The following is a 23,106-nucleotide window of genomic DNA, read 5'->3' on the forward strand; positions in this document are numbered from 1 at the left end:
ATAGTAGTTTAATTTCATTTGACATCATTCTTTAAGTGTCCAATCTGTCTATTTTGACTGTTTTAAATGAATTTTCTGGTTTATACCTCTAGAAGAAAGCAAGGTGTTCCAGAATGTTGGACCTATCGAATAGATGTTGCTGGCAACAGGATCTTAACATTTCCCTTCCTGAAGCTGATAGGAGCACAGGGAATCTGTGCATGACAAAGATTTTAAGTCTAATGCTTGTGTCACCTAAGCTACTGTATATATATCCTGTGTATTTTTCTGAACGGGGGCAATGGTTCTGCCTCTTGAAGCTGCAGTGGGTTCCATATAAGAAGTCAGGATTCACTGGGACCTGTGTTTTACATAAATATGGGGTTTGGATTGCATGGTGGGACTCACATTCGCCCTGTTAACCTATGGACAGATGTCCAGGTAATGATCCCTGATAGCTGTGTGACAGTTCATACCTGCCAGATTATAGGTGTTGACAAGTCTGTGCAGAAATCTTGTGGTGCCTTGTGAATGCTCCTGAGAAAAGAGATTGACTGGCTTAACTGCCACCATTTTGGATTTGGGTGTCCAAATTATTAACAAATACTTTGTTGTTTTGTGTCTGTGTTTCAGTTCTCTATGTTCATTCCTCGCACAGATATGTACAGGACAGATTTTGGAAAGCTCCTGTGGTAGCGACTGAGAAAATTGCTGCTTTACAATGAACAGCTGCACTTTGTCTTTTTTTTTTTAATTATTTTATTTTTTTTTAATGATAAACGTAGACTTCTGTGAACTGTGGGAATCCTCTTGGCCTGGAAGTCTTCCCTTTGGGGGAAATAGTAGAAGGTGACCTTTTAAGTGTAGGCTGGGATACTTAAAGGGAAAGTCTTACATTAACACTTGATAATGAAGATAGTAAAACTAACACTTGACTAACTAACTAAACTTTACTAACATGTGAGTTAACCTGCCCTTAAATATTTTTATGAATGTCAAACTTTGCTGTTTCTGTCTAAAACCAAGATAGACTATTGCTAGAAGTCGTGAAATGGTTCAGAATGCTAGAAATTTCCAAGTGCTTCCATTGTAGTTCAAATACACTGCAAATTCCCCTGCCCTCTGCCAAGATCAATAAGCAAAAAACTTTGTTTAGCAGGGGGCAAGGTTGGAAGTTGGAGAACAAATGCTTCAGGCAAGTAGCCTGTTAGTTAACACTAAAGACAGAGGTTAGGACAGTATCAGGCGGGATCTCAGGGGGAGTGTGGCACCCTGGCGTGCAAGACTTTCTGAAGCCTGGTTTTGCATACAATAACGGCGCATTTAACATAAATGTGACTGAAATCATAATGTAAGTACAAAATGTGCTATGTTTTATTCATGGGGTAAAAATAATTGTAGGAATTACAAGGTAAAGTTAGGTTCTTATATCTTTATAAATAAAAGGGGGCTGATTTTTTTTTTAATAAAGGTGCTGACCATCCAATGTCTTAACGGCTGTACAGGAGCATTAAGAACCGTGTAAATGTTGGGTCATTTTGATGTATTAACCTAAATGTGGGCTCCATGTGTTGAGTGTGGGGTTTTTGTGTTTTTTTTTCCCCCCCCATTGAATCTACCTGGCTTTTTTCACACATTAGGACTTAGGCTGAAGTTTGAAATTCCTCCGTGCAGGGTGTGGTCTTTCCGTATGTTTGTGCTGTTTCTGCAGATTGGAACTTCCAAAACAGATGGCTTAAAGGTTCTGAAGAGTCAGACTTGGACACCCTCTCTTAAAACTTTATGAAACATGTTATTTAATTCTTGTAGTGGAGATGGTGGCTGAATGTGGAAGAAGACTCGGGGCAGTGGAGTGTAGCCTTCTCTTGCTCCTACCTCCTGCCACATTGCTAACCTTATGTCCTCTTTTTCTTACTCTTTTAAACAGTTTCTGATTTTTTTTTTCCTCCTGATTTATTTATTTTTAACATAAAAGCCTCCTTTTTTACTTTTCTGTATTAAATACTAGATTTTATTTGCCAACATTGATTTTAAATTGAGTTCAAATACAGACAATAATATGTTTTATTATGAAACGGCACTTCTTATAATTTTTGGAGGGATAAAGATGCATTGCACGTGCTTCTTGGATCTTGGCTGATTGCTAATGTATTTAAAAATGAAAAGAGGATGTATAGGAAAGCTGTACCTTACCTGTTCCCACAGGCCATGAAAATGATTAATGCTTGTCATGCTCAGCTTGGTCCTGTCCCCTTATAAGATCTTGGACCTGCTGATTTCTTACTTCCTGTGGCTTAAATGAAAGCTGTTGAGATATTTCTTATTTCTGGCCTTAAGAAGAACTAACATGTCTTTGTATTTATAAACTAAACAGAGAAGAAGAAGATTTGAACACTACTAAGGCAACTTTTTGTAACTGTCTGCTAATAGGTATAGTCAAGGGAAGCTGAAGACCTTGCTTTAGAACAAAGCTTGAGAGTATACGGTGAAGAAAAGTGTAATGACAGCTTGTTCTCAATTATTAACTCTTTTCTTGACTGCTACTTCTCAGACAGATTTTCAGGGGAAAAAATGCAAGAGAGCAGGGATGATTGGCCAGCCTATTGCATGATGATAGCTCCTAACAAAAATAAAGAAGTGGTCACTAAAGCTTCCTCGTCTCTGCAGGAGGTCGGCATAACTGTATCTTTAGCATAATCCTGCCACCCTTTAATGGAGCATCCTCTTCTTCTGGGAAGAGAAGTATTTATTGCAATGTATTTCCAAGGAAAAATGGGATTTTGAATTTATCCTTTTTCACTTAATGTACTTTCCTTGGAACAAATAGATTCCCAGCAAGCCTTACACGAGACTTCAGCCACAGCAGAAAGCATAGACTGAGCAACTTTTTCTAATTAAAACCTCCCTCAAAGGTCACTCTAATTGATGAGATTTACACCATCACATCCCATTCATTAAACTGAAACTGTGACAGAGGTTCAGAAGGGTCTATCAGGTGACTGCCTGCCTGTTGTCTCCTGCTGTATTTGAATCCCTTGCGAGGAAGAGAGAAATGGCACAGCATTTGTGTTTTATAAGGTGGCACGTATCAGAGCCGTGGGCTGGGGTGATCTGTTGTCCTAGACTTGTGCAGGATTTATTTACCTATACTGAGAAAGCTGAGAGTAATCGCAGAGAATATAAACTGGTGGGGTTTTTTTCTGTTTTGTTGTTGTTGTGTTGTTTTGTTTTAGCTGTGCTCTTATAGTCCAAGGCCACCTCCAAGGCTTCCTGCTCCCTGAGTCGAATGGCTGCAAGCAGCTCATTATCATGACTTGTGTTGCTGCCTTCACCATTTTAAAAACTCTTTATCTGTTTCTTCAGCAATAACTGTACAGCAACTCTTAACACTTAAAAAAGAATTTCTGTAAAAATTATCTGTCAAGGGCCTCAGCATGGGCTATATGTGCTGTAAAACGGGCACACCACCTAACTTGATGAGTAGCTGGAGAAAACCGCAGTTGCTAGTACGTACTGGCAGGGTCCCTAGCCATGGTGCTGGTGTGGATTCTCACCCTGGCTTTATTGCGAGAAAATTGCAAAATAGAATCAAATATTTCAGTTGGAAGGGACCTACAATAATCTAGTCCAATACTAGGAAAGTCACTTTAATTTTCTCCTTTTCTTTCCCCTCTTTACTGTCTATCTCTTTTTCTGGCACTTAAGGCCTCTCAAATCTTTTAGATTCAGCCAGACATTGACTTATTGGAGAGGGTAGTGAAGCTGTCCCTGACCTTCAGTGCTGCCCAGAGAAGGGCATGTTTTGAGGTGATGAGATGCTGTTTTGTCTCCTTGCCTGTACATCCCATTCACAGCGCACCCTGCCAGGCACTTCTTTTAATTTCCTCTTTGAATCCTTGTAAATACGGCAGGGATTTGAATAATTCACACCAGTTTGTCCTGCACTGCAGAACATAGTTTCTGTGCGACTGGAGTAGGAATTTAAGTTGTGCGTGTGGAACAAGACCCTACTGCAAGCAGGTGGTCTTGCTACCGGTCTCACTTGCTTATCAGACATCTTACAAAAACAACCATAAGCCGCCAACCGTGGCTGCTTTGGCAGTATCGACTGTTGAATTCAGTACTGATGTGGCCTTTTTGTATGAAATGTAAGTACTGGGCTGTAGCTTAGGCCTGTAGTTTGTTTCTGAGTACCTGGAAGACTTTTCTGGCGTGTTTAATGTTGTGTCAGATCTTCTATACTCACTGCTCATGTTCATTTGCTTGTTTGTGTTTATAATGAAATCTCAAACATCTGTTTTATTTTAGGAACTACATCACTGTTCCAACATACTGCACCACAGATAAGAGTCTGTGTCAGGAGCCTCAGTATTTTTCACATTTTTTGTTTTGCCTACTTTTAACAAGTGAGAGAGGAATCTAACCAGAGTATTGAGTTTCTTCACTTCTGTGAAGAATTTGAAATTATTTTCTATTCTTATTCAAAAAAATCTTCTATGTTGACTTTAATGGGATTAGTCACTGTACAGAGCTTTTGAAGACAGAGCACTAGTGATTTGCATCAGTTCCATCCAATCCACTATTTCATCTGATTCATTTGTTTCATTCTCCTTCACAGAAAGAAAATACAGGGAAAAATACCGAAATGGCCATGCCTTCTTTCCAGTAGTTAATGTGCAATAAGACTTGCTCAGCCTCTTTATGTGAAACTAAGAGTAAGCAGGTTTAGCTTGACCTCTTTAAGAACTTAATAGACACCCATCCTTCAGGACACTAAGATGTGTACCAATGTTGAAAAATATTTTTTTAAACTAAAATGTAAAAGTGAAAATGACAGGAATAACTTATGTTTGTATTGCCTCCTCCCTGCCCCTATAGTTAATAAAGAAACTTGGATAAACTACTGAGATAAAACATGATCAAAATTGTCTACTTTGTGATGGGTTTTGCATGTACATCTTCTAGAACATTTTATTTACTTTCCTGCTCTTCATATGATGATAATTCTTTTCCACGTATAATGTTTCTGATTCTCTGTGTTCGTGTATATGCCGCTTTTAACTTCTAGTTCTCCTTACTTGCTAAAATTTGAAACAGCTCTAGCATCTTCTGTGTTTATTGTCTACAGACTTGTGAGCATCTTGAATCTGATTCCTGTTCTCTGAACTAACTCCAATGATTTCTACAGTTCTGCAGCCATCGAGTTCTTGAGTTTCACTGTTTATTCTCTGGTTTCGTCTTCAGCTTGTGTATGAGTGTACAGTTTCACCAGGTTTATCTACCTCTCCATTACAATTTTTTTAAAAGTGAATGCCCCAATCTGCCCAGTGTTCTGTGGCACGGGATATCCAGTAGCCAAATTTGAAAGTTGGATATGCTTTGGTCAGCTGTTTTGTTCTCAATTGTTTTATTGCACAAGAGAGATATTGCTGTCTTCAGTATGCATCCTGTGTGTGTTGGTTCTTTTCTCAGTCATGAAGCTGAGAGAGGAACATATGTGGACCGACCGAATCAAAGATTATACTTAGGGATATTTTAGCTTTTTTGTTTATTGCAGGTGATTAAAGTGTATAGTGATTCTCAATTATTTTATTGCACAAGGGAGATATTGCTGTCTTCAGTACTGCATCCTGTGTGTGTTGGTTCTTTTCTCAGTCATGAAGCTGAGAGAGGAACATATGTGGACCGACCGAATCAAAGATTATACTTAGGGATATTTTAGCTTTTTTGTTTATTGCAGGTGATTAAAGTGTATAGTGAAGATGATACTAGCAGAGCTTTGGAAGTGCCGAGTGATGTAACAGCCAGGGATGTATGTCAGCTGTTGATATTGAAGAACCACTATATTGATGACCACAGCTGGACTCTGTTTGAACAACTTACCCATACAGGTTTAGGTAAGACTAATGCTGTACAGTGGTATGGCAGTAAATATGTTGTTTGATTTGCTTTTTTACATGGAAGTATAATTTTAATAGAAAGGCTTGGAAGAAAAATGATGGGAGGACTTGTGTGACTTTGTTCTTTTGGGGATTTGTTGCTTCTCTGTTTGTTTTTTGTTTGTTTTTTTCTTAGAGTGTAACTGTGAAGTACATTTTGTCATAGTACATTTGCTTCACACCGCTTGATCTGCATCTGTAAGAGTTATTTAGAAGACACTGGTGATTAAAGTCCTCACTGCAAATTCTTCCTCCCTCTTCCTTGCTTTTCCTTGTCAGTTCTTCCTCTTTTACTAGTATTTCCTACTTACCTTTAGCAAGATTTGGGTTATTTTTATTGCGAATAAAATCTTTATGGTTCCCAACACACCTGAGTGAAATCTCTGACATCAAGGACAGAAGGCAGTCGCACAGTGGTATTCCATATGGACAGTCAGTATTTTCCTTGAATACAATCAGTTTGGCTAGATTTATTGTGAGCTCTAGGGCAGGACTACTTGGAAAGCAAAACAAAACCATTCTTCTAAACTTCCAGTTGTGGACCAATGAACTGTGTTAAAGCGACTTTTTGCTTAATATTTTAAGTTGCTGGAAATGAAATGCTATGAAATCCTTCCACATCGTCAGTGTTCCTCTAATGTAGTTAAAACCCCTCTTCTATTATACAGTTAAAAGGTGTAATCTGTGGGTTTGGATTACAGCTATAATTCTAACTTCTGGTACCTATTTCTTTCTGTAGTGTATAGATGTTGCAGTATAAAAACACATTAAGACAAATATAGGGAGGAACGGGCTGTTGGCAGACTTATAAAAAATGCGGGGCACAGGAAAGACTTCACTCAGCAGAAGATGAGTTTAGAAGCCCACTGCTAAAATCTAGAATTGAACTAATACTCTGGTCAGACAATCTTAATTCCTTTTACAGCACTGTGTTTCAGCACTGTGTTTCAGCACTGTGTTTTGTTTGGTTTTGTTAGGACCGATACCAGAAAAATCTACCAGAAGAGAAATGCCAAAAATAATCTGTCATGTCACTCAGAATTTCCATATTATTTTTTAACTTTGGCATTGTACCAGTTATGAGAGGTAGTACTTCTGCAACTTCAAGGGCACTTCCAGCTGCTAGTGCGAAGCGTGGCTTGAGAAAGAGGATTTTTCAGGGCCTTCTTGCATTCTAAAATACGTAGAAAAATCCTTGGAGTCCTTAATTCTCCGAAGAGACTGCACTGGTAACTCCAGTGCTATTGATTTAAAAAAAACACCCCACACACCATCACCAAAAAACCAAACAATCCCTGACCCACACACCGTGGATATTTATATATGGCTAAAGGCTGTTGTTCAACTCCCTTTCTGTGTGTGTATCTGGGGAATCTGGACTCGTGTGTTTGTGTAAAATACAGCTGGCAATGCACCTCTGACTGTATTATGTTTAACAGCTGTATTTTAAAGACAAACTACAGAAGCTAAAATTGTTTTCTGTCCTTTTCTGCTCCTTTATCCTATGAAGGCAGCCACAAATGTTTTTCAGGTTTTTTTTCTTGCTTTGTAATATTTCAAAGATATTTATAACCTTTTGCACTGAATGTATCAGTTGTAAGATACTTCCAGCTCAGAGTAAGGTCATAGGTAAATCTGGTTCAGGGCTGTAAATGCTGCTACAGAAGACGAGGTATAAAAATGAGTTTAGACGACACTACTATGTAAGTAGCAGACGTGTTTTCTGGATTTTGTAGTGTGGTTAGTGTTTAAGTAGTGTAGCAACTATGGAGGAAGACACTTCTGACAAATCATGCCAGAACAGTGGCATTGTTTCTCCAGGTTTGTCTGTTTGCTTAATGCACGTCATGTCAAATAGTGTGTTTGCTTCAGTCTGAATGATTTCTTGGAAGATTTCTGTAGTAAATCATTAGTGAAGTTGCTTTTCTTAAGATTCTGAATTTCTCAAAATTGCTGATGTGAAGGATTGTAGACCTGCATTCACCGTACAGTCTTCTGATTGCTCCAGCTGCTTTGGGCATCATTTGAGAAAAAGCTAAATTGTTCATTTTAAAAATAAAATTATTTCCTAGACAATGAGGATGGCAATTCAACATTACTAGCCAAGGTAAGGAAAAACTTGAGATGTAGTCTATTTTTTTAATACTGAATAATAGTGCCTTTATTTTTATGATACTGTTAGATCCGGTTTTGTTTAAAAGGTTCAACATATTGATCCTGACTTGCATTAATTATATTCTTAAGTACTGGATGAGTAGCACAAGAAGTATTTTTCAAATTATTTAGTTTTGGATTGTTTGCAATTTATTATTCTGTTGTATGTTTTATCTATGGAGATTTAGACAGTCTTTTTCTGTTCCCAAGTTAAATGAATGGATATAGAAAGGAGAAAAAGTGTGAGTGTGTGTCTCTGTAAATTCCAGTGCGGTGGGAATTAATAATTCATTCATCAATTAGTGAGCATTTTCTTTAATATCTAACAGCTGTCTGAATACTCTTGAATTAGATATAATTGCATGAATCTTAGTGAGCTGAGCACAGCGTTCTGCATTTAATCAAGACAGACATTAATTACATCACCAAAGTGTGCCTTCATTGGTATCTGCATGTAAAGGTTAAAGAAATAAGATGAAATCCCACCTAAAAGAAAACATAAACCCGTTGTCTCTGTATTACTGTATTCACAAACCCATATGCCTTTTAGTGGGACATCTGTAGCAAAGATGATTTAGTGTGGACCTGTTTTGTTGAACGTTATGCCTAGTATTGTCCTCAAAGTGTTGTGTGGCAAGTGCTGACCAGATGGCGGGTGGGCAGGTGAGATAGTTCCTCCACCCGCACCAGCCAGGACACCCCATTTGACTGCCATGGGCACCCCCGCTGCGCCCTGCCTGCTGCCTCGTCACCCGGGGTGCTCAGCTTTCCTCCCGCCCTCCAAAGTTTTGCAGTAGCTTGGGCTCTCTTTCAAATATCTGAAATACTACGATTATTACAGCACTGTAAATCACAATACGTGTCCAAACTCCCGGTGTGTGTCCTTTGTGTCCCAAGCTGTTGAATTCAAATAAATTCTTGGATGTTTTTCACCCTATCTAAGATTACTGAAAGCAGCTGAGGTATGCCTAGATTTGGATGATGCTACCATGTCATCCCTACTACCAGGTGCCTGGCTGTCGGAGTCTCAATTCTTCTGTTGCAGTTCTCCTGCAGGCTGTGAAAACAGAACAGTTTTCCATAGCTGTTCACCTTTCCAAGGGAAGTAGGGTGTTCATCCTGAAATTTTTCTTTTTCTAGTGAGAAGTTTTTGTGCTGACTGTAAACAGTTTTTCATTTGCTTCTGCAGGTCAACAGACTTGCGTTCTGGGGTTATTCCTTGAGTAGGTGATAGTGCCTTGGCCAGGGACGTCATCGCTGTGTTTCAGTCTCCATTTTGATTTCACTCTCCGTGTTCTTTTAGGCAGCCTTTGGGAGGGCTCTCAGAGCACTGTCTGTGCAGTAGTAATGAGCAATGTCTTTTCTGGGGTTTTTTAGTTTAATTTTTTTCCCCTGCTGGCTGCCTAGAGAGGAGGCTATTTGAAATGTGTTCTGTCGTGCACTTCAGTATTAAATCTTCTTTCACATGCTTTACTTTCCATAGCTAAGGAGACACTGGTTTGAACTGTAGCAGGAGCTTCTCGTGTTAGCGATAGTAGTAATAAAGAGATGGTACTGAGGAAGGTAGAAACTCTCCAGTCTAGTTGGAAGAGAAAAAACAATCTAACTAAACTGAAGTGCAGCTTTTTCATGGCAACATTTAGGGATTTGATTACAGGGCTTTGTTTTGGAGGGCACTAACTCAGTGTTTCGTTTCTTTCAAGAAAGTAATCAATTGTAAAATATTCTGTGTTGTGACAACTTAAAGAAATACCGGCATCCTTACCCATCCTTTGGGGTGAAGCAGAATATCTTATTTTTGTACAAAGAATTAAGTCTTGAGGAAATGGTGTTTTTGTAAATGTCACAGTGCCAAGTATTGAAGACTTTAAAATGTCATCCCAGAGGAGTGCTTTCTTTATATAAAACTGAAAGGAAAAAGAAGTACTGGTTTTGAGTAAGAGCTTCAGTTCTCTAGTGTCTCGTTACCCCTGCCTCTGAAGATGGTGTTTTGGAGTAGAGCAGCCTGTACAATATTTTAAAAATGCTTGGGCTATTTTTTGTTTCCTGAATTGCCTTGTGTTTTTATTTGCTTCATTTGTTTGAGTTAAAAAATTTCATGTAGCATATTTATTCTCTGTATTATGGAATCAAAAATGAGTTAAATTCAATGAAGAATGAATTAAATTCAATGGAAGTTTAACTTTTCCATATCTGATCTGTAGATCATAAGAGTACTTTGTCTCCTTCTAGTCATAAGCTTGATATTTTCCTCAGATTTAGCTGTATGGGTGTATTGTGTCTAAATTTGCTACCTGGAAACTTCCTGAAGAAGCTTATAGGTTTGCAGGCTCCAATAAGGCTATTACCCACCAGACTGGACAGCATGGAAGCTTGAAGACACGACTGACGAAAGAGGTGGTGAGAGAGGAAAAAGTGCTGTAGTTTTCAAGAGACTTTAATGATTTCAAGTTTGAGGTTTGATTATTATCTCTTAGAATATGGTGCCTGCTACACTTTAGGAAGGTTAGGGTCTTCAGTTAGCCAGAACTACTTGCAGGAATTTATTATTTATATTAATTTAATGTTCTGCCCAATTAAGTTTAACAAAAAATCATTACGGTTCTTTCATCTGTTACGATTTTAAAATTTTTTCTAACAAAAGACAAGTTATATGCAAGTATCAATATTAATTTAAAGTATATCATAAGATCCCTTATGAAGCGCATAAAATGTGATCAAGAATTGTGAGTTACATGTTTTTTATAATACATTTTTAATTGCCTTTTCCCATTGAAACCATGCTCAGATTTGGCTGTTAAAGCCTCATAATCGGCAGGGATACACACCTTTAGATCTCACACCTATTCTTGGCCTGTAGCTCATTGTTGGAGTGTGATGCAAATTTGGAGGTGCCAGTGATCATTCAAATAAAATCTACAACTTTGTCCAACTCTGGCTTGTTCTTATTAGTTTGAGTCCACGACAAAGAACAAGTGGCCACAAAAACTCATTTGGAAGCATGTTTGTCCTTTTTTTGTAGCGTGATTTCATAAGCTGCTGAAGATGACGTCAAAACACAAATGAAAAACCCCCTTGTGTGACCTCAGAAGCTGAACACTACTGCGGGGGAACAGTAACTTGATTAAACTGATTAATGGACTGTGTTCACATTTCTTGTTTCATGTTTTGTATTTGTGTAAATTAATTTATTTATTTTTTATTATCTGACCTTTGTGTTTCCAGGTCCTGCTCTTAGATACAGTTTATGTGGTCATGTTTTTTTAAATTTTTTCATTTTTTCTACAGCAAGAGCTATAGAGGACCATGAGTTAGTGAGGGAAGTCCAGTCAAATTGGATAATGGAAGAGGAAAACAAACTGTATTTTAGAAAAAATTATGCCAAGTATGAATTTTTTAAAAATCCACTGGTAAGTCCTGGCATTATATCTGTGAGGTGTTGCAGCTGGTATTGCTGCAGAATAGGTTTTTTCTGTTATACAAAGATAGGCTGATGGTAAAGTTGTTAGTGTAACGTGAGTCAAAAGGAATAATTGGGAGGGACTATATGGGGTATAGGAATATACTGTAGTGCGTGTAACTATGCTTTGTTGCAATTGTAAAACATGCATGTTCATACTTTTTGGGAGGAGAGGCAGTGGGGGCGAAGAGGGCAGACATGGGTTTAACTTTGTTGAAGTTTGCGCATGGACCTGCGGCAAAATAAAATCTTTGAAATTGTGTGAAGTGTCCATCAAGTGGCAACAAAATATAAAATGAAGCAGTGTGAAAGGGGGCATCTGTAGCAAAGATGATTTTATTTTTTAAGTTAAAATCAAATGTTGTGGCCCAGCGCTGCCGGATGGCAGCTTCCTACAGCTGCAGCTAAATGACAGCTGACACAAAAGGCCATGAGCAGCCATAACCTGTTAGGAGTAAGTGAAGGTGAAGCCAAAGTTAGTGTATGTAAGGAATGGAAAGAGAGCAGAGACAGCTCATAACTCAGCGATGTTGCCAAAGGTTAATGCCGCTGATTCAGACCTTGGCTGCTGGCAAAGGCCATGGAAGCCGTTCTGGCTCAGCAGGAGAAGCACTCTCCATCTGGTTGCTCAATTGCATGGTGTGTTTGGATCACTCCTAATGCTTCTAAAGCCAGCTTGTTTCAGATGTCAAAGGGAGAAATAGCAGAAATGCATGAGGACTTGAAAGGTGAGAAGTGGAAGGGAACTCAAATTATCTATGAAAAGGTAAATATTTAAGATACCAAAAGATATAAGAGATCTGAGGGCTTTTTTTCTTGCTCCACCTTTGTTTCTCTGGGCAAATTCCCCTGACATGGAGATACCAGTGCACTAGTGAAAGGTTCTAAGCTTGAGACGGTCTATAGTTAGTAGAGAAGCTTTCAAAGAGTAAGTATGCTTGTGTGTTGGTTAACCAGTGAGTGGAACCAGCTGTGGAGTGTCACAGATGTGCAGTCCTGGCTGGGATCAGCAGCTGCGGTGAATCAGAAACCTTGCTGTTCAGTGGAGTCATTGCTCTGGGTGCTGTGGTCCCAGGTGTAGCAAGAAAGCCATATCAGAAATGAGTCCGTATGAATTAACCCTACCGGTATTTCAGTTTTATTAAAAAATGAAAGTCAGTAGATATTGGATGGTCAAGGGAATATTATCTTCAAACTTGTTCAAGCCTTTTTAGTAGTGGTCAAGCTCTTGGCTGGTTCAGAATCTGCATGACTGTATTGAATTCTTCAGCTGCAGGTCCGTCCCATAAATGATCCTTTGAGTTTTCCTTGGTAATGAAAAGAATACTTTAAACGTGGGCTTTTTAACCACACCATATTGATGTAGTCAGATTTTTATGTTAATTCATATTCCTATCATATAAAATGGACAATTAACCTGAGAGGACTTGTTCTCTGTTAATGGAACTTATTACGAAATATTTTACTGTGTTTCTAGTGTAATGAAAACAATAGAAAACAATATATTTTTCAGCATGTTGGTATATATCCTCCTTACTTCACAGCATATTGAATCCCCGAGTAAGTTTTACATGTCAACAGCACTAGAAATCACTTTTGAGAAAACAACACTAAGAGCCGAGTACTGCAGTATGGCTTGCACTGGTGTATGAAACCCGCTTGCTTCAAGAGGCCATTGATGTTTTCTCAAAATTCTAAGTTCTTCAGAAAATAATATATAAGATGTCATAAATTTAGTAATGATGTTAATATAGCTTAAGTTAATAGATCAGAGAGTCTGCAGTGTCTTGAACTGCATTGAGAACTTCAATTTTATGTTCAAAAGAGATAGGAAGTTCTACATTTATTTTTACAGAATGTTGATACAAATTGTTATTGTTACAGAGCTTTTTTCCAGAGCATATGATATCTTTTCCAAGTGAGACCAATGCAGCTGTGAGCCACTCTGAGATATTACAGGTATGTAATCTTTGAATGAAGATGAGCCAGCATAGCTCGGAATTTCCCGTTGTCTGTCTTGTGTGAGTGTAGTTCTTTGTCACTGTTGGGTCTGTTGCTGGGCTTTAAATAACTGTAAAAAAAAAAAGTTTAATTTTTTTTTCTTTATGAGATATGGCACTTCTAGACAGTTATTACATGATCACCCTTAGAAACGTGAAGAATTGTTTCAGAATCAAGGAACACCAAAACAGACAAAATGCAGTAAAAATGGTTAATACCTTTATTGGGTATTTCAGGTGAAAGACATTTTCTTTAAAAATGTAGAGCCCACAAGGGTTTGGAATAATATTGAGGAACTGGTAATGTGATACAAATGGATATAAAAAAGAGTTAATTGTTATAAAAAAGAGTAGAAAATTTAGACTGATTAGTATGATTTGTTAGCTTGAAGGCTACTGTAGCCTTCGAGAAAAAAATATGGTAGGTCACTCAGTGTTAGTCATCTTTTAAGCAGGCACAGGATTTTAATTTACAGAGGGAATAATTTCACAGAATGACCATATCAGGGATCATCATCTTACTTCTCAAAGGGGGGAAAAATGAGTAATAAAGGTGGAAACATACACATTACTCTTGTTTGCTTGTCACTAGAAAAATTAATTAACAGAATAACTTTCGCTGGTCTTAAGACAACAACCCTGTGTGTGGGTTTTGAGGATGGGCAACACAAGAACACAAGACACAAGACTTTTAAGGTAGAACTAAAAGAAATACAGAAATTACTTTTTGTTGTTGTTGTTTCTATATAATAAATTCTATGTTAGCATCCAGAAGTAAATGAAAAACATTAAAGAGCTAGATCTCAAGTCATTCTTCTATATAAAATAGTTATATCCTTATAGAAGCAGATGCTAGTCAGGAGGTTAAGATTATAGCAAATATAGAAAAAATGCTTCAAATTAAATTCAATTGACATGTGCTAGATTCTGGAAATAACTTTTACAAATCTAAATAAAAACTTCATAATTTCACAAGATGCTTTGTCTCTAATGAAAATTGGTTCACTTTTGCAACCTAAATAGCAAATAGATTTTGCAGTCTAACATAAACATTTAGTTTTAAAAATCTCATTCCCTGTGTTAATAGAACCCAGTATTTTTTGCTTGTATAATTTGGTGTTTTGAGAAAGGTAAGACTTCTATAATGGAACTATTTGCCATATACTCTCACACAGAACTTCTTTAAGCCTGTATTGTGATATGTAGAATGTGTGCAGAGCTTGTGGGTAAGATTAAGAATGTTTCTAAAAATACATAGTTACATCCGATTTTGATAGCTTGGAAATTTGGTTGTGAATTCTCCTCTGACGCTATTTTATGTTGTTTTGTCTGTTTAATTGCATTTCGTTATATAAAACTTGCGAGGTACAAAGTAGAGAATACCTCTGTGGGTTGTGCAGCTGTTGTACGTGTTTCAGCGGAAACTGTTGGATAAATTGTTTACAGTGAGTTGCTATTTCCTTGGAAACTTTCATTAAGACGAGTTAATGGGCTTGCGTTATTATTTGTGATGTGCTTGGTCAAGTATCAAGAGAGACATTAGTTTTAACAACTCGGTGCTTACAAGTGATTAAAAAATCGCTTCTGATGCTTTTATAGCTTTTTGTGGATTAAGCTGTAAGGAAGTGAAATGTTTTTCAAGAATGTTTTTCTTGACTTTTATTGAAGGAGAAAGAGTGAGTCTTTTGGCTGATGACTTTAAATCAGAGCATCTAAATACCCTGAAAAACAAACAAAAGTTTACCTGCCTCCTATCCATTTAGAATGTGCCAAGTAAAATTGCTATGTCTGACATATACCAAATGTTAATGTGTATACCCAAGAGAGAGGTTTAATTGCTGCCATGGAGATCTTTAGCCTAAAAATAATAAAAATCTGTGTCGCTGTATGTATTAGACTATGGCTGCTCTGAGGTGCAGCACTGTAGGTACATGTCTAGTGGTAGGCCCTATGGATCATTTGGAACTTGATTTACATTATTTTTGCGAATTGCATGTTTTAAAACCCATCAAAAATGAACATAGTATGAAGATTTTAATCTGAGCCCTCTCCCCATAGTACTGAAATATTCTATCTGAGGTGGGTTGGTCGTTTTCTGAGAATTAGTAACTTTCATAGGCGGGCAACAAATTAATTCACTTGGTCTAAATAGATGTGAAAGCATTGTTGAATGTAATTTTAAATGGGACTTGAAACTTGTTTAAAACATCATCCGCGTATTGGAGCAACTCTTATTTTAGATGAATTCCTGTACATACTTCATCCTTTTGTATTGCTATTCATGACAGCATTTCCAATGAATAGACTGCACAGTGTAGATAGTGTTGACAGAATTGAGTCCTTCAGAGACGTAGGAAGTGAAATCCTAGCCTCACTGAAGTCAACAAAGAAAATATTTAAATTAATTTGAAGGGTCAATTTTTTGCCCTAGGGTGGCTTTTTTATCATCTCCCTTTTGTCTGTGAATCACATTTCTCCAGTTTTGTAATTCTGTTTTTTTTAATCTTTTAATTGTATTTGCAACAGAATTGTTTTCACTATGCAGTGTGTCAATTAGTGTTTTAAATTTAACAGTCACATCTTCAAAATAAAAAGTGAAATTAATTGGCTAATTACACTTTTTTCCTGGGCTTGCTTTAAGAGTAGGCCTTTCCTCCACCTGCTTCTCATTGTTTAGTAGATGCAATCGATATCCTGCCCATGACAGGGAGGTTGGATTAAATGATCTCTAAGGTCCCTTCCAGCCTAGGCCATTCTATGATTCTGTAATATTCAGGTTCTGTAAGTAGACTTGAAGTTCATAGTTCAAGACTTCTATTGACAATTTGGCTGCTTCTCTCTAAGAGCTTTTTACGTATAATGCAAAGACATTAAAAAAGCTATTCTAGATAGCATGTGTCGAAGCCATCTTCCAGAGCAATGATAAAAAACTTGCACCTGATGCAGAATATGTTAAAGAAGGAAGTGTATGTCTTTCCTAAATAAACATTAAAAAATGTTATATATGCAAAAATGAACTTAAAGACAGAACAGCATTACAAAGATAAACACTCAGAATTTTGTGAAAGGTAAAATTACTGATAGTGTCTTTTCCTTTTGCCCTTTCCCAGTTGCTGTTTCTTGCCCTGTCTTCTTACTTGTTCCCATTCAGTGCCTTCACAGATTTAAGATTCAAGCTTTCATTTCTTTAATCTTTCTGACACAGCCAAAACCAGTTTCTCATCTTGACTCCGTTCCAGTCTTCAGGGTGAAATAGCCAGACACTGAATTTCAGTCTTATCAGTCTCCTAGACATGTTCTCATCTGCCCTGTTGTCTTTCCCCATTTTCCACTCTAGGTTTTGGTGGCCTTTCTCCCAGTCTGAAACCCTCAGATTGATTGAAGTCTATAGGAGACAATACTGAGAATCAGTATCAGTTCTTCACTGGAAGGAATTGTTGCCACCAACATTAATCAGTGGATTCAGGGAAAAATTCTGCTTGTTCCTGGTAGCAGTGGGCTAGATCATGGCTGCCTGTCATAACGTCTTTGACGAAATCAGTCATAAAACTCAGACTTGATTCATAGAGTCTTAGGAAAATGATGGTTTAACTTGCCAAAATAATGTGTAAGCGCTCAAGAAGCCTCCACCTTAGCAAATCCCATCTCCATTACTGCACAGCCATCCTTTCCATGGAAATGGTGAAGGTGCAGATAAGTTGTGTAGTTAGGAGTGCAGCTTTCCATTGTTATTGAATTCAGCGACATCTAATATTTCTGCTTTTTTATGATGACTTTCATCCGAGACAGTGCAATGTTTTACCTGTTCTGTTGTTCTCTTGTCGTTTGATTTGATTTTTTGTTGTTGCTCTTTTTTCTCAAAAAAAAATTATTTACTTCATTTTTTTTTTCTTCAAATTGGTTGGTTTTACAGCTAATCAAATTGTCATCAAGTTCTTGGTGCTGTTATATATTAGTATCTGAAAGATGTGGTGACATTTGACACTACCCTACACATCATGTTACATGTTTTACTGCATGGAGAAGAGAATGCAAGCTTATTTCTGCATATTGTGTGACCAATAATTCCGGTCTGCAGGAATTATTTAACTCTACTTCTTTGTCCTATAATAAGAACTTTTCTTATTTATCTGATTTTTGTCCGGTTTTGATTAGCTCTTATCTGCATAAACAAATCCATTCCCCCTGCAATAAGCTTGCATGTACCTCCATTAAAAAAGAAAAACCACAAAGCAAAACAGCAAGAGAAAGCCCAACCAAAGCCAACCCACAACAAAAAAAAACCCAAGGGAGTTCTCTCTTCTACTATCTTTAGTTTTAGGTGTTTATTACAGACATCCAGTTCTCCCTCTGAAATATTTTTGCTGCTCATTCCTTCTGACAGGTAATGGTTTTGACTACGGCTTGTTCATGTTGTATTTTCTCACACAGTCTTCAGCTGTCTTAGAAAGAAAAAGATGGATCTAGGATGTCCTTTTTTCCCAGCATTATTGCTACTTTATTTTAATTGATAGCATGGGTACAACAGTGACTGTTGAAGCTGAGCTTTGTATTGCTCCTCCACGTTGGTTTGCTGAGTAAGAAAAGTCTTTTTCATGACAGCACTTCTGGCTTGAAGCTCTTACGGCAGAAATCCTGGGGAACACACTTGTGCAGGCTGGGAGCCAACCACTCCTTGACTCTTCAGAGATACTAAAAAAGATGCTCTTGTTTTTCCATATGTTGACTCTTACATATTTTGCTAAAGCTTCCATTTGACTTTTTTATGGAGTTAAAATACTTTTTTTCAATGCCGCCCTTATGCTCACTGTGAGTGAACCTGTTAATATGTGGCAAATGGGAAGATTAACAGGCTGAAACACCTACCAGGGCTGACTGGTCTGCTCCAGTGTGGCTGAAATAGCTTAAACTGCATTTCCACACAACCAGCAGCACATGTAGATAGATATACCTAGTCTTAATGCAATTTAACTATTCCGTTGAGAAGGAATGAAGCTATTCATGATGCATTCCTAGTTGTAGGCTAGGGCAGTCCCCTGTCAAATGAAGCCTGCCCGTGCTACTGCGTTCATAGCAGCTGAATTTAGTTAGCTCAGGTGGGTCTACAGGTCGTCCAGCACTGGCCAGCCTGTCTCTTTCTTGGTGATCTGCTCCTTCATGTCTCAGATTTTGTGGAAGTGGCCGTGGACAAGAGAAAAATGCAGCAATGAAAGCTGCAGATCCTTGGTTCCCTGCCTCTGGTTAAGCCCAGATGGTATTTATGGTACTGCAGGCCAGCCTGCAGCAGGGTTCTTTGAAGAGCTTAGTAATAACGTAGATTTCATTGCATATATGGAAATGGAAGAGTTCTAGGTGAGTATGTTTAGATGTGAGTCATAGTTCTGTGTAGTTTTACTGGAAGAGAAATAAAGCTGAATGCAGAACATGGAGTTAGAACGGAGTTAACACAGTTAGCACCCTTTGATGGGTACTTCTGCAGGCTGATGAAACTATGTATTTGGTCTTAGCAAGTTAACAGCTGTTCTGCACCCTGACCACGTCTGGGTGTAAGGGCTAAGGAGAAGCCACTGCATACCTTGACTGGAGGCAGGAGCTGTCTTGGAGACCAAGTAAAACTCCTGCTTAAGCACCACTTCAGGTCCTGAGACCTTTGTTCCCTCCTTTTGTCTGGTAATGTCTGCCTGACCTGCATGGTTTTGTGAATCAGATTTTGTGATTCGTTTGCTGAATTAATTTTAACCTAGATCAATTCCCTCGTCTGGTTTGTAACACAGAGGAGGGAGAGATGGCGTTTTGTTTTTTCTTCTTTTGGTAGCATTAATTTGCAGTTTTATATAAATAGGGTCTAAGACACGGGATCAGAACTTCTTAACGCTGGTTTTGTTTCTGAAGTCAACATATTGCATAACTAATGCTCTCATTTCAAACCATATGTTCCCTATAAATCTGTAACTTGCTTAGCATACCTTGAAGTTGCATAACATTCTACACTCCTTAAATCAGAGGTACCTTAATGGGGTTAGCTGCGTTCAGAACTGCATTGCTGTGGTGTCGTAGTGGATTTAAGGGTTTATTCCCCTTAGTCCTGGCTGACTGTGTTAATGAAACAGAAAGCTAGTTTCTAATGAAAAGAAAAATGCATGTCTAATATTTTGTTTCAGATGTTCCTAAGCTCCAGCACGTATCCTGAGATTCATGGTTATTTGCATGCAAAGGAACAGGGGAGAAAATCATGGAAAAAATTGTACTTTCTTTTGAGAAGGTCTGGCCTTTATTTTTCCACTAAAGGTACATCTAAGGTATGGGAAGGAAAAAAAAAAAAGAGAACTGTGAAGTTAGAGGAAATGTGTATTTGTTTATAATTTGTTGTAATAATAACCAAAACTTGAATTTCAACTTAGAGTGATAAAAATGAAAAAAAATAATCTATTTATTATAGATAAAATCCAGAGAGATATTGAGATATAAAATTGGGAAAGTATTGTCTTAGAAACATTAGTGTCTTTTTGCCTGATAACTTTGCTTCATTCTAGTTAATATTTTTTTAATCAGTTAATAAAGCACCCTTTTAAAATGAATTTTCAAATGGTAGTTAAAATTCTGAAGTACAAACAGATACTCTGAAAAGTGGACATAATACTTCATTATCTAAAATCTGTGTGTATATATATGTGTGTGCATAAAGGGATTTCACAAGAAGATTTTGAGACTTCTCAAATTATGTCACTGGCCAGTTTTTCATTTTACTACTTCAGCTTATTGATGGCAGCACTTTGAACTTGATTATGTTAAACTGGAAATATTGGACCTAACACACATTTTACATAAACCACTTAAACCACTATTTTTTCTTGTTTCGAATCTTCTGTGCTAACTGCTAAGAGTATTCATTGAGCTGGTTTTGTATCCTTCAGGAAATTTCATTTGTTTGATTTCTTGATTTAATTAATCTTAGAGAATGGAGATAAAGGCTACAAACAGTACTGGACAGTAAATATTACAGTATGTTGTTTTTCAGATTATGAAAGTACATTTTATTTTGATGTTTGAAAGACAGACTGCTCTCAAAACTTGACTGTTACTCTAATATTAATTGTGGCTTGAATTTAATGGTTATTTCCCAGAAATTATATCACTTGTACTTTGTTTTTTTCTCCCTCTTTGGGAGAATGAACTCTGACTAAATTGAAGTGTGTTTTCTCTGCATTCTAAAATTAATATTGAGTTGTCTCTTTCTAGATGTCACAGTGTCACAGTATGTAAGACTGTATTTTAGAACAGGATAACTACTATACTCTTCTGAATTTCTTATCTGAGGCTGGCTAAAAATAGTCTAAATGTATTACATTGCTCTTCTTTTTAGGAGCCAAGGCATCTGCAGTTTTTCTGTGAATTCAGCAATAGTGATATGTACATGTCTTTGACAGGCAAAAAGATTTCTGGAGCACCAACCAACTATGGATTCTGCTTTAAGGTACAAGCTTATTATTCTGATACTTACTAAAGCAAGCCACAGTTTTTAGGTAAGCTTAAGTTTCTTTAAGTTTTTTGAAAACAATATTCAGCTGTCTATTATAAAATAGGAGAATTAGTGGCTTTTATTTCAACAGGTGTTATCTTCAAGATATGCATTAATGCTAAAAAAAATGTGCTGTGGCCTTCTAGCCTAACAAATCAGGAGGAACCAGAGACCTGAAACAGCTCTGTGCAGATGATGAACAAAGTAGGACCTGTTGGATGACAGCAATTAGGTTGCTTAAGGTAATTTTTCTGTGTGGGGTTAACTTCTTACTTAGGTTACTATGCGAAACTGTGGTACTCTGCAGTAGGGAAGTAATTTAATTCTAGGTTCCCCTGAAAGAGCAATATCAATTTTGTACTCTGAAGGCTTATTTTTCTTCAACTCGACAGCAAGAGACCAAATTGCTGGAATCATTGTAGGGCATGGGATGATGTCTGGAAGCCTCAGTCCTGTGAGTGCTTAACATTAAGCATATACTTATATGAAATCATGTTGAATTCAGTGAGGTTGTTGGGCAATGATGAACAAAGCAACAAGAATACACAAGAAGGAAAACGTAATACTCTTTTTAAAAATGTGTCTGTGATAGAGCAGGTCACTTGGTGTATTAAATGGATAATATTTGCTGCAGAGTGTACATTTATAAAGGCAGCAGCAACAATGATGATGTTGTGCATTTCCTTGACAGCATTTGTCCCTGGTTTTTAACGGTAAAGAAAAGCATGTGTTATCTTTTACATCTGGAAGATTACTTTACTTGGATTAGGTTTATAATTTATAAATGCTAACTGTGTTATTTTCTGATTTTAGTATGGGATGCAGCTGTATCAGAATTATATGCAACCATATCAAGGTAGAAGTGGCTGCAGCCCTTTAACACCCATGGTATGTCCCACAGTAGCTCCATGAATAAATAATTGTTTCTGCCATTGTGCTATTTTAAGTAATTTGTGTCAGTTACACTACTGACCTGATCCTGCAGATCTTTGCGTGTGCGAATGCTTGCTGAAATCTTTAGGGCTGTCAGGTTGACTAGAGCGCTAATTAATTAATTTACTTATTTAATACAAGTATTGTCGGATAGTTCAGACCAGTTAACAGGCTTTTTCCCTTTGTCAGATCTCCAGTATTTTGGGAGGTCATTGGCTTATTGTCACTAACAGAAAGAATGGAAAGAGGATATGTAAAACAGGGCAGCAGAACTATAAGTGCATTAAAAAAGAAGCAAAGTGTTTAAGGTTACACATGCTGCAAATGAAATAAAGAAAGCTGTAACAAGTAATTTTCACTATACAGTAATACTTCCATTGTATTTTATTTTTTAAGTATAAAAATATTAAGTACTTGAGATGAATTTCACGTGGTGTAGTACTAACTGGACTTGAGAGGAACAACAGTTTTGGAGGAACAACAGTCTAGACTAAATGCTGTGTCCATCTCCTCTGTCAGATAGTTGGGATTGGATCAGGTTGTCCTTTTCTTTAATAATTTATTTTATCCGAGTTCTTTATGAGTTACTTGATTTCAGGCTTTTTCATGGATAATTTATATCACTTCTGTGGTTTTTGTTAGCTAAATAGGGTAAAAATTACTTGTAGCTGGGGCTTGTGACAGTGATTTTATGGTGGATTTTCTGAGCTTTTATTTTAGCTCTTGCTGCTAAAATGACAAAAATATGCATTTGCCATTAAAGGCGTTCCCAAAAGTAGTTTTCAGAGATATTGCTAATAAGCATGGCATCAAAATGGTGCTTAATACACTGACACCCTATTTACTTTCTGTTGTGTGGAGCTGTTACAAGAGCCAGCTGCTGCTTTTATAATGGGTCGGGGAGCTGTTACTGATCCTCTCTGCTCTTACTCTGTGGCGTGTGTTTTAGATCATGTAGCTTCTAAACCAGCCAGAATCTGTAACCAGTATTAAGCATGGAGCTGTTATTCTACTTGTGCATAATTCATTAATTATACAGAGCAGATAGGATAAACTTGGGAATGAAGCGCACAAGGTAATGAAGATAGTTCATAGGGTCCCACTTCCATGTTTAGCAGTCCT

General features: G+C 37.4%; 1 protein-coding gene across 1 annotated transcript in view; it reads left to right on the forward strand.

Moving 5' to 3' along the window:
* Window positions 1-357: 357 nt before the first annotated feature.
* GRB14 (growth factor receptor-bound protein 14) overlaps window positions 358-23,106 on the forward strand; it is a 31,677-nt gene continuing 8,928 nt past the window's right edge. The window contains exons 1-8 of the mRNA XM_009870302.1: window positions 358-420; window positions 5,720-5,876; window positions 11,361-11,482; window positions 13,417-13,491; window positions 19,694-19,831; window positions 20,896-21,006; window positions 21,198-21,293; window positions 21,865-21,939. Coding sequence (XP_009868604.1) covers window positions 358-420; window positions 5,720-5,876; window positions 11,361-11,482; window positions 13,417-13,491; window positions 19,694-19,831; window positions 20,896-21,006; window positions 21,198-21,293; window positions 21,865-21,939 — 837 coding nt within the window. The remainder of the gene's footprint in view (window positions 421-5,719; window positions 5,877-11,360; window positions 11,483-13,416; window positions 13,492-19,693; window positions 19,832-20,895; window positions 21,007-21,197; window positions 21,294-21,864; window positions 21,940-23,106) is intronic.

The sequence above is a fragment of the Apaloderma vittatum genome, unplaced genomic scaffold (genome assembly GCF_000703405.1).
Source record: "Apaloderma vittatum isolate BGI_N311 unplaced genomic scaffold, ASM70340v1 scaffold1885, whole genome shotgun sequence".
NCBI classification, from domain to species: domain Eukaryota; kingdom Metazoa; phylum Chordata; class Aves; order Trogoniformes; family Trogonidae; genus Apaloderma; species Apaloderma vittatum.